Source organism: Pollicipes pollicipes, unplaced genomic scaffold (assembly GCF_011947565.3).
Source record: "Pollicipes pollicipes isolate AB1234 unplaced genomic scaffold, Ppol_2.1 Scaffold_4881;HRSCAF=5763_pilon_pilon_pilon, whole genome shotgun sequence".
NCBI classification, from domain to species: domain Eukaryota; kingdom Metazoa; phylum Arthropoda; class Thecostraca; order Pollicipedomorpha; family Pollicipedidae; genus Pollicipes; species Pollicipes pollicipes.
In genome coordinates, this window is record NW_023596576.1 from 22,929,748 (window position 1) to 22,941,445 (window position 11,698).

Here is an 11,698-nt window from a genome sequence, read left to right on the forward strand (position 1 = left end):
AGATGGCGGACCATCAAACCACTCTGGAGTGGAAAATAGCTTGCAAAGTCCGCACTTGTAAAACAAACTTTTCTCAACGAGGAAGCTGCAAAACATAAAAGTCTGAGGCCGAGTGTGCCAGACCTCAGAGGAGGAATGGGCCGAGCAAGCGACTTACTCGTCTGCTATCGGCGTGGGGGTCTCCGCCAGATCAGGCTTTCACCAGCTTCGACGCACGTGTCTAGCATGTTATCACGGCACTCTCTCGCCCCGGCACGCATCCTTTGCCCCCGTGATGTGTGGTGCGGTCGGCTGCGGTGCTGAACCGGCGACGAGAGAGGCTTCCGGCAGTGGCGTGGGTGCCGTTTTCGTCCTGCCGCGCGGCGCGGACGTGCGCGGCGTGACCGGCGAGGCCAGGCGGGTGGGCGGTTGCCCAGTCTATCTAGGTCGGCGCTTCTCGCTCTGCTGGTGAAACGCGCCGTCATTTGACATGTGTTGTGCGGGATCAGCCCGATAGTTCCTCCATCGTATCGCCGCTGAATCCGGGTCTGACCACGGCGAGGGTTGACCCCACCATTCTAGAAATACTTGGATATATCAACCAAAAATTGTACAATCAAAGCCTGGAATGTATTAAGAATCATTTATTGCATAATTATTATACCATTAAAAACTTCGTATGTGAAAGCAGCGTATTTTCACCTTGAAAATAAACGAAAGGAACATACAGCAGCGCCTTTGCAGCACGTAAGTAATACAAATACAACAGCACCTTCAGCTGCACCTCGCAAAAATAGCCATTAGTTCAACGGATACCGATTGCCGTAACCACAAGCGGGTTGATGTTAATAGAACACAGTGCGACCGCAAATGCTAGCATCACCACCTAGAAAACATGCTACAGTCCCACTTTGATTGTCCTCGTGGCGCGTCCTCGGCCGCGCACAGTCAGCCCGCTCCGCTGGTGCGGGGCGCCGGCGCCCCGCACGGTCGCAAGGCCTCGTTCGTGGACGGGCTGAAGGCGTCTTATCACAAGTGGTCCGAGCGTCGCCGCGCGTGACGTAAGCGTCGACGCTCGTCTGCCAACGCGGCCCAGCCGGGCAGGTCGAGCCGCGGCCGGCGCGACGGCAGCTAAGGGAGGCCGCGAGCCAGCGCCGGCCGCGCTCCGAGCGCCCGGCCGCACCCCTCTCCTCTCCCTCCTCCCCCCCCCCCTGCGTCAAGTGTCCACGCCCGGCACGGTTCTAGTCGCTCACTTTCGGCATGTAGTACTTGTGGTCATGCGTCTGCTTCACCACGCGCAGGCCGGAGAGTGGTGAGTCGACCGTGGAAGCCGGACACGGCTTGTACGTGGCGTACGACTGGTTCTTCTTAATCGACTTGTCCTTGAACACGTCGTAGTCGCCGTGGAAGATGCCGCCGGACTGGGTGGACGAGCGCACGGAGCGACCTCGCTCAGACTGCTGCACCGTGCGCGACTCGGTGCGCTGCTGCTGCGTCGCGCTGCTGGTGGTCTGCTGCTGCACGGCGCTGCTCGCGGCGCTACTCACGGTACTGCGCTGCTGCGTGTTGGCCGCCCACTTCTTTACGTTCTCCTCCTCCTTGCGCAGCGAGCCGACGAACTTCTGGTCACTGACGGAGCGCTTCGTTTCCTGGGTGACCGGCGACACCAGGACGCCACCAGAGCGCTGCCCGGCCACTGGCTGGTTCTCGGGCGCCAGGCGGCGCTGGCCGCGCCGGCCCGAGCTCGTCTCGAAGCTGTGCGAGCCCTCCAGCTGGAGGTTGTCCGCCTGGCGCACGGCCTTGGCGCGCTCTCCGTCCTCGCGGGTCCACGTGTTCTGGCGCGTGGCGCGCCGGTGCGCCGACGAGTCGCGGATCTGGCGCGCGTTCTCCGAGCGGCCCACGCTGCTCGTGACCGTCTGCGACTGTGTGGCCGAGCTGGCGCGCTGCTCGCTGGCCGACATGGTGCGCTGCTCGCTGGCCGACATGGTGCGCTGCTCGCTGGCCGACATGGTGCGTTGTTCGCTGGTCGACATGGCACGCTGCTCTGACTGGCTGGAGATCTTCTGCTGCGCGGTCTGACTGGCCATCTTGCGCTGCTCCGACTGCTGGGCGGCAGTCGAACGCTGCTCCGACACAGCGGACGACGTCTTGCGCTGCTCCGACACGGCGGACGACATTTTTCGCTGCTCCATGTGACTGGTGGACGCCGACTGCTGCTCCGAGCGTACGGCAGTGGTGGAGCTAGAGGCGGTCTGCTGCTGGCTGGTAGACTGCTGAACTGCAGACGTCTGCTGTGTCGACTGGCCCACTTGCTTGTTCACCGTTTTAAACGGCATGAAGTCGTTCTGGCTGGTGGGAACGGCTGCAAAGGAAACTGCGTTTTAACAATTGCGCAGATAATTAATCTAAACGGGTTTCACTAATCTCACAGCACTCACCTTTTTTAGCACGCTCGGACACTTCATTCCACTCACACACGTATGCAACTCCAAAACTGGCAATATCAGCACTACCCAGCCACTTTAACAAGGTGCGAGTGATACTTGATAGCCGATCAATCGCAATAATTTGCAACCACACAAAACCCGAAGACAGCACCCGGCGACGCGTATCCGGACTCGCTCGCACAAGTGCCGGTCGCGGCCGGGCGCCGGTCACGGCCGGGCGCCGGGCGCGGCCGGCCGTCAGTGCGGGCGAGCGGCGTCGGCCGTACCTCCGGGGGAGCCGGCCGCGCGAACCTCGCGCTGCTGCACCGTGTGCTGGGAGTGCCGCTGCTCAGTGCGGCCCACAAACTCGCCCTCCATCTTGAGCGTGTCCTGGTGGCGGCGCACCTCGGCGCGCTCTCCGCGGCTCACGACCGTCCGCTGGCGCGTGTCTGCGGCGTCCGGCGCCGGTCAAGCCCGCGCCCGCGCCGCGTGGCCACCAAACAAAACAGGACGGAACACAGGAAAACATGGGGCGGAACGAAACAGATAAAGCAGAACGGAACGAACAGAGGGCAGGCACTAAGCTCAACTGACGCCTCGTGGCGCCGAAGCAAAAGCAACAAAAGCTCGCAAACGAAGCGAAACCAACGCTACTCAGGCCGCCTCGCCGACGGCCAACTCGTCGTCACGACCGCACGCGTCTGTTCCGGCGGCCGCAGATCACCTCCGCGCCAGTCCACTGACCGGAGAACTGTCCCTCGGAGCGCAGGTTGTCTTGGGGCCGGACGACTGGCGCGCGCTCGCCGGCGGCTGGCGCGGCCGGCGCGCGCGGCGCGCTGAAGTCGCCGCCGCCAACCGTCAGGTTGTCGGAGCGCCGTACGATCTCGGCTCGCTCGCCTGACATCACGGTCGTCTGCCGCCGGGAATCTGCCGATCGTCGCCGCGGGTGCATGAACAAAACGGTGCAGCCGGCGGGTGCAGCGCGAGAAAACAGTTGACGTAAGGAAACAAAACCTGCGGTGGAACGGAACGGAACGAAATCGTCGAGATCGCAGCGCCTGCGGGGCGCTACAGCTGCGCGTAGCCGTGGTGTCGGCGGGCGGGCCAGCAGCGACAGAGCGAGCCAGCGCCGGCCGGCGGCTCGCCGTCTCCGAAGGGCAGGCAGGCAGGCTGGTGCATCACTTGGGCCCGGCCGGAGCGCACCACTACAACACAGCAGGAGCGGCGGCGCCCGGCCGGCCGCGGCTCGGCGCCGGGCGCGCCATCTCTCGGCCGGCCGGCGAACTGACTCTGAAGACTCGGCTGATCCTCCGGCCGGCGCGGCAGCGCGCGCTCGCCGGCCGCCGGCGTGGCGCGTCGCTGCGTGTCTGTGTAACCCCGCCGTCATTAGCGAGACGTGTGCACAACAGTCGACAGGCAGTGAGGCTGTGGGCTGGGCTGTGTGTAGGGGTGCGTGCACACAGATCAGAGACAGGTGATGTGGTGAACAACGAGCGCCCCTCCGGGATCACTGCAGGTGCACGGCGGGGTGATATCTTACTGACAGCGCCAGTGAGCGCCGCAAATGCTTCCTAACGTCCAGTTTATATCAAAAGTGGTGTGCAGTCAAGCCAAGCGTCCAAGTCAACCACCTAGAGACACATGGTGCTGTGTAATCATTGCAGCGGCTCTTTTTGCCCCCAATTTCATGTGTTGTGCCCAGCGCGACGCAAGCAAGGGAAGGGCCAAGGGAGCCATACTGCTGCATAAATTCGGAGGAATGTGGTAGAAATTGGCAACATTTTAGAGACAATTCAATATTTCCGATCATTAACATGTTTCCTACGGGCGTGGGAGTACCAAGGATCAGTTATGACCCAATGCCACCATCATACATCTGCACAATCCCTGGTATTGAACCACTACAAAACGCTTACAAACATTCCCGATCCTCGCTGCAGTTATACACCAACAGTTGCTACAGTTGAAACAGTTGAAAAGTTGCTATCTCCCTTGGTAACATTATGCCAGACAAGCCTCCTGTGCACTTTAATTTCGATAGACTTGGTATGCCCTAGTAGAAGCATATGCCAAAAATGCTTAACTACCCTTTAGCATGATGACGAGTCCAACCAACGACATGTGCTTGCAAATCCTGCCTCTTGCTAAACTTCTCACGACGCATACCACACTATGCTACAAAGAGCCCCCATGCAGTGTGTGACATTGTTAGTTATAACAGTGCGAACACGAGTTAGTGAAACAAGCACGGCACAGGCTATTAACTTGCCGCCTGTCCACTGATGCACGGCGAAATTAGTTACGCAGAATGCTATCAAAAACGGTGTTGTAAAAACTAGTAAGACTGTATGATGACGCAAAGCCAATACGTCGAACGATGATAGCAAACTGATTAAGGACAGAAAGCGGATAAACAGACTGATGACAGAAGACACGTGCTTCGAAGGCTGTGCTGTAGGGCTCCCTCCCAGCCCCATGCCGCATGGCTCAGACTGGATGGGTGCAGTGCAGCCCTCTGCCCCGAGCCCTCCGACAGGGCCCAGCGCGTGAGCCCACCTTCGAACTTGCCCTCCAGCCGCAGGTTGTCCTCGCGTCTCACTATGGAGGCCCGCTCGCCCTGACCGACGGTCGTCTGCTGCCGCCCATCTGTGGACACCGGGGATGGTGGCGTCAGCGCCGAGCCGTCTGAGCGATGATGGCAGCGCGCACAGCATACGGCAGGGACGCATTAACATGAAGGTAGAGGGACGTAAGCGGAACGATGGTTCGCAGTAGGAGTTGACTGTAGCGCATGTCGAAGTAAGCAAATGGATGCCTGGTGCCGTAAACCGCAACAGAAGCATTCATGACGTACTACGTACTTCGCAGGGATGCCAGTAGAAAACCACGCATACAGGACCAAGTAAACTACCTGACCAAGTGCATATGCGACATATGCGATGCGACATGCCACATATCCCGAACGTTACAACGAATATATCACATTATGCGATGGTAACTCCAACATCCGTAAATTTGCACCGTAGGGAACACTCTATCGCAAGAAGAAAAAAAAACAGACGACGAATATATGATCTTACGTGCTGGTAATTTCAACGTCGGTGCAGCTGCATCGGAAGGAACAAAGCTGCATCGTAAGACAAATATTTGCCTGACCCAGAGTAGTAACGACATGTACATCAGCAACACCAGCCGCGTCCGGCGCCGTGCGTTCACTCACCGGTGAACTTGCCGTCCATCCGGAGGTTGTCCGAGTGCTTCTTCACGGGGAAGCGGTCTCCGACGGGCGCCTGCTGCTGCGGCCGGCCGCTGAAGTCGCCCTCCATGCGCAGGTTGTCGCTGCGCCGTACGATCTCCGCCCGCTCGCCCCGCATCACCGTCACCATCTCGCGGCCGCTCTCGAACTTGCCTTCCATGCGCAGGTGGTCCGGATGGCGCACCACGGGCGCCCGCTCGCCAGCCGGCGCCTCTCCGCGCGGCCGGCCCTCGAACTTGCCCTCCATGCGGAGTGTATCTTCTCGGCGAACGATGTCGGCTCGCTCCCCGCGGGTAACCGTTGAGAGTTGACGGGTGTCCTCAAATTTGCCCTCCATGCGGAGATTGTCCTCCCGGCGAACGATGTCGGCTCGCTCTCCATGTGTAACCGTAGAGTGTTGACGAGTGTCCTCGAACTTGCCGTCCATGCGGAGATTGTCCTCCCGACGAACGATGTCGGCTCGCTCTCCCCGTGTAACCGCAGAGTGTTGGCGAGTGTCCTCGAACTTGCCCTCCATGCGGAGATTGTCCTCCCGGCGAACGATGTCGGCTCGCTCGCCATGCGTAACCGTAGAGCGTTGACGGGTGTCCTCGAACTTGCCCTCCATGCGGAGATTGTCCTCCCGACGAACGATGTCTGCTCGCTCTCCCCGTGTAACCGCAGAGTGTTGGCGAGTGTCCTCGAACTTGCCGTCTGTGCGGAGATTGTCTTCTCTGCGTACGATTTCGGCTCGTTCGCCACGAGTTACAACGGTCTGTTCCCTGGTGTCCTCAAACCGACCCTCCATGCGAAGATTGTCCTCTCTACGAACAACATGTCGGCCCTTTCCCCGTGCGTCACTGTCGTACGATCACGAGTGTCAGTAAACTTTCCCTCTACCTTGAGATGGTCCGGGTGCTGTACGATCGGAGCACGCTGTCCCCTGCCGGGGGAGTGCCGATCCCTGCCGTCTGTGAACTCGCCCTCCATCTTCAGATGGTCCGGATGTTTGACGACTGGTGCTCGCACACCCTTCGGAGCTTCCTTGTCCGGACGATCAGAGAAGTCTCCCTCCATCTTGAGATGGTCCGGGTGCTGTACGATCGGAGCACGCTGTCCCCTGCCGGGCGAGTGCCGATCCCTGCCGTCTGTGAACTCGCCCTCCATCTTTAGATGGTCCGGATGCTTGACGACAGGCGCTCGCACACCTTTCGGCGCTTTCTTGTCGGGACGATCGTAGAAGTCGCCCTCCATCTTCAAGTGATCCGGGTGCTGTACAATAGGGGCACGCTGTCCCCGGCCGGGAGAATGCCGATCGCGACCGTCAGTGAATTCGCCTTCCATCTTCAGGTGATCCGGGTGCTTAACAACAGGTGCACGTACACCCGTCGGCGCTTTCTTGTCCGGGCGGTCATAGAAGTCGCCCTCCATCTTCAAATGATCTGGATGCTTAACGATCGGAGCACGCTGTCCCCTGCCGGGCGAGTGCCGATCTCTGCCGTCTGTGAAGTCGCCCTCCATCTTCAGATGATCCGGGTGTTTAACGACAGGCGCACGCACTCCCTTCGGTGCCTCCCCATCGGGACGATCGTAGAAGTCACCCTCCATCTTCAGGTGATCTGGGTGCTTCACGATGGGGGCGCGCTGCCCCTTGCCGGGCGAGTGCCGGTCCCTGCCATCAATGAAATCTCCTTCCATCTTGAGGTGGTCCGGGTGTTTCACCACTGGCGCCCTCTCCCCTTTCGGCACATCATCTTTGGGTTTACCCGTGAAGTCGCCTTCTGGCTTGAGGTTGTCGTGATGTTTGACGGGCTTCACCTTCTCACCCCTTGGAGCACCCTCCCGAGGGCGGGCTTCAAATTGACCCTCCATTCGCAGATTGTCCTCCCTGCGAACAATTTCCGCGCGTTCACCCCGCGTCACGGCCGTGTACTCTCTCGTGTCCTCAAACCGCCCCTCGGTCCTCAGGTTGTCCTCACGTCGGACGATCTCAGCTCGCTCGCCTCGCGTGACCGTAGTCAGATCTCGGGTGTCCTCGAAGCGTCCTTCCATTCGCAGATTATCCTCACGACGCACAATGTCCGCCCTCTCTCCGCGTGTCACGCTGGTCCTCTCCCTGGTGTCGACGAACTCGCCCTCCATTGTCAGATTGTCGGCGTGCTTCACAACAGCGGCTCTCTCACCCTTCGGAGCAGAGTCGCTTGGACGATCGGTGAACTCACCCTCAGGATAAAGGTTATCGCCATGCTTAATCGGCTTAACTTTCTCTCCTCTGGGCGCACCTTCCTTCGGACGGTCTTCGAATGTACCTTCCATGCGGAGGTTGTCCTCTCTGCGTACAATGTCCGCTCGCTCGCCCCGTGTCACCGTGGTACGCTCTCTGGTGTCCTCGAAACGTCCCTCGGTCCTCAAATTGTCCTCACGACGAACAATGTCGGCTCTCTCCCCACGGTAGATCGTTGTCTTCTCTCTGGTGTCCACGAATTCGCCTTCCATAGCGAGATTGTCCGCTCGCTTAACAACAGGGGCCCTCTCACCTCTGGGGGCCTCTTCTGTCGGCTTTCCGGCGAACTCTCCTTCGGGCTTGAGATGATCTGGGTGTTTGACGACCGGTGCCCGTTCACCCTTGGGCGCTTCCTTGACTGGCCTGTCCTCGAACTTGCCATCCATCTTCAGGTGGTCCGGGTGCTTCACTACCGGCGCGCGGTCTCCTCGTCCCGGCGTGTGCTTCTCTCGCGTATCCACGAAGTCGCCCTCCATAACAAGGTTGTCAGATCTCTTAACGACAGGGGCCCTTTCGCCTTTCGGTGCTTCATCGGGACGCCTGCCCGTGAAATCGCCCTCCGGCCTAAGGTTGTCGCTATGCTTGATCGGCTTGACCTTCTCGCCCTTTGGCGCATCCCCCTTCGGCCGGTCTTCGAATTGTCCTTCCATGCGCAGGTTGTCCTCTCGACGCACGATGTCCGCGCGTTCTCCTCGGGTGACGGTGGTGATTTCTCTCGTGTCCTCAAAGTTGCCTTCCATCCTCAGATTGTCCTCACGGCGAATGACTTCGGCCCTCTCACCGCGGGTCACTGCTGTTCGCTCTCTCGTATCTGTAAACTCACCTTCCACTGTGAGGTTATCCGCCCGTTTGACGACCGGAGCCCTTTCTCCTTTCGGGACGTCCGCTGGCTGCTTGCCAGTGAACTCCCCCTCAGGCTTTAAATTATCCCTGTACTTGTAGGGAGTTGCCTTCTCCCCTTTGGGTGCTTCATCGCGCGGACGATCCTCAAAAGCACCCTCCGGTCTAAGGTTATCAGGTCGTTTTACGACAGGAGCTCGCTCACCCTTCGGGGCCTCTTCTGTTGGTTTTCCAACGAACTCTCCCTCTGGTCTTAGATTGTCGTTGTACTTATACGGGACGGCCCTCTGACCACGCGGTGCTTCTTCACGAGGACGGCCCTCAAAGTCACCCTCGGGTCTGAGATTGTCGGGTCTTTTTACGACAGGAGCCCTCTCACCCTTTGGAGCCTCTTCAGCTGGTTTTCCTACGAACTCGCCTTCAGGCTTTAAGTTATCCCGGTACTTGTATGGAGTTGCTTTCTCTCCTTTAGGTGCTTCCTCGCGCGGACGATCCTCAAACTCACCCTCCGGTCTAAGGTTATCAGGTCTCTTAACAACAGGGGCCCGCTCACCCCTAGGGGCCTCCTCTGTTGGCTTACCAGTGAAATCTCCTTCTGGCTTCAGATTGTCCCTGTACTTGTAGGGAGTCGCTTTTTCGCCTCTGGGTGCTTCTTCACGAGGACGGCCTTCAAACTCACCCTCAGGCCTCAGATTATCGGGTCTCTTAACAACAGGGGCCCGCTCACCCCTAGGGGCCTCCTCTGTTGGTTTACCAGTGAAATCTCCTTCTGGCTTCAGATTGTCCCTGTACTTGTAGGGAGTCGCTTTTTCGCCTCTGGGTGCTTCTTCACGAGGACGGCCTTCAAACTCACCCTCAGGCCTGAGATTATCGGGTCTCTTAACAACAGGGGCCCGCTCACCCCTAGGGGCCTCCTCTGTTGGTTTACCAGTGAAATCTCCTTCTGGCTTCAGATTGTCCCTGTACTTGTAGGGAGTCGCTTTCTCGCCTCTGGGAGCTTCTTCGCGAGGACGGCCTTCAAACTCACCCTCAGGTCTGAGATTATCAGGTCTCTTAACAACAGGGGCCCGCTCACCCCTTGGTGCTTCCTCTGTTGGTTTTCCAGTGAAATCTCCTTCTGGCTTCAGATTGTCCCTGTACTTGTAGGGAGTCGCTTTCTCGCCTCTGGGAGCTTCTTCGCGAGGACGGCCTTCAAACTCACCCTCAGGCCTCAGATTATCGGGTCTCTTAACAACAGGGGCCCGCTCACCCCTTGGTGCTTCCTCTGTTGGTTTTCCAGTGAAATCTCCTTCTGGCTTCAGATTGTCCCTGTACTTGTAGGGAGTCGCTTTCTCGCCTCTGGGAGCTTCTTCGCGAGGACGGCCTTCAAAGTCACCCTCAGGTCTCAGGTTGTCGGGTCTCTTCACCACCGGAGCCCGTTCTCCTTTTGGCGCCTCCTCAGTGGGCTTTCCAACGAACTCTCCCTCAGGCTTCAAATTGTCCCGGTACTTGTAAGGGGTGGCTTTCTCTCCCTTCGGTGCTTCTTCACGGGGACGGTCTTCAAAGGCGCCCTCGGGTCGAAGATTGTCTGGGCGTTTGACAACAGGGGCTCGTTCACCCTTTGGAGCCTCATCGACTGGCTTGCCGGTGAATTCTCCTTCGGGTTTCAAGTTATCCCTGTACTTGTACGGCGTAGCCTTTTCACCGCGGGGCGCCTCCTGAGCGGGGCGATCATCGAACCTGCCTTCCATCTTCAGATTGTCAGGATGCTTGACCACCGGGGCTCTGTCGCCTTTCGGCGCGTCCTCCTTGGGCCTGTCCTCGAACTTGCCGTCCATCTTCAGGTGGTCGGGGTGCTTGACGACGGGCGCGCGGTCGCCCCGGCCCGGCGTGTGCTTTTCGCGCGTGTCCACGAAGTCGCCCTCCATGGTCAGGTTGTCGGGGCGCCGCACCACCGGAGCCCGTTCTCCTCTCGGGGCTTCATCCGGCCGCCGGTCGACGAACTCGCCCTCCGGCTGCAGGTTGTCGGCGTACTTGTAGGGCAGCGCCTTCTGTCCGCGCGGCGCTTCCTCGCGCGGCCGGTCCTCGAACGTGCCCTCCATGCGAAGGTTGTCTTCGCGGCGCACGACCTCGGCACGCTCACCGCGGGTCAGGACAGTCCTGTCGCGAGTGTCTGTGGGAGTAGCGTAACATCATGTCACTGCTGAGATGACCGGCATGGTGCTGACCACGGCACGCCACGTACATTTTTCATCCTACCGGTACCGTATCGTGGTACCTCTCACCTCTCGGTATCGTACCGTGGTACCTCTCACCTCTCGGTACCGTGGCTACTATTGGTGCAGATTATGCTTTTATGCGCACTGATATTTTATCTTCGGTTGATTCTTTGATGAGTTAGTGGATAGGTCTGAATGATAGCCAAGTGTGGATAGAGCTTTTATGACACGTGGGTCTGCCCGTCTTTGATTTTTCATCTCGGCTCTCCCAACAACTGACTCAAATTAATAAAGTGTCTCACTAGGGTGAGAGCCACCAATCTTGCAAACTATAAACGGTTTCCGTTTCCACCCGAATCTTGTACTCCGCAAACGAGGTTGAGATTTGGGACGTTCAGGTGTGGTGCCAAAATTTGCTACATCGCACACATAACAGCTGCATCTCATCCTCTCCAAAGCACAAGCAAAGTGCAACCTTCCAGGAACAGAGAGATACCGTTAGGTAGGAATGTAGGAGTAGGAATGAATTCAACGAATGTACGTCGAGTAGGAATGAATTCAAAACGAAAGGCCGAGCAGGCTCACCAAATAGTGCACATGCATGTGAACACACCAAGATCGGTACACCGGGGGAATAGTCCTCAACGATGATGGTTTGAGTGAAGCTCCCCGGGACGGGAGGTCCCTCTCCCCCACACACTTGGCCGCGCTGTAAATTTAATGCACTGTCTGGGCC

The 11,698-nt window shown here is 58.7% G+C and overlaps 1 protein-coding gene across 1 annotated transcript; it reads right to left on the reverse strand.

The window, feature by feature from the left end:
• Positions 1-1,220: 1,220 nt before the first annotated feature.
• On the reverse strand, positions 1,221-9,292 carry LOC119100126 (uncharacterized; the record flags this gene model as incomplete). Its single annotated transcript, XM_037223238.1, is given in 6 exon segments — positions 1,221-2,341; positions 2,693-2,854; positions 3,150-3,332; positions 4,962-5,051; positions 5,626-6,475; positions 6,478-9,292. Coding segments are annotated over 6 exon segments (4,593 nt in total).
• Between the last annotated feature and the right edge of the window lie 2,406 nt (positions 9,293-11,698).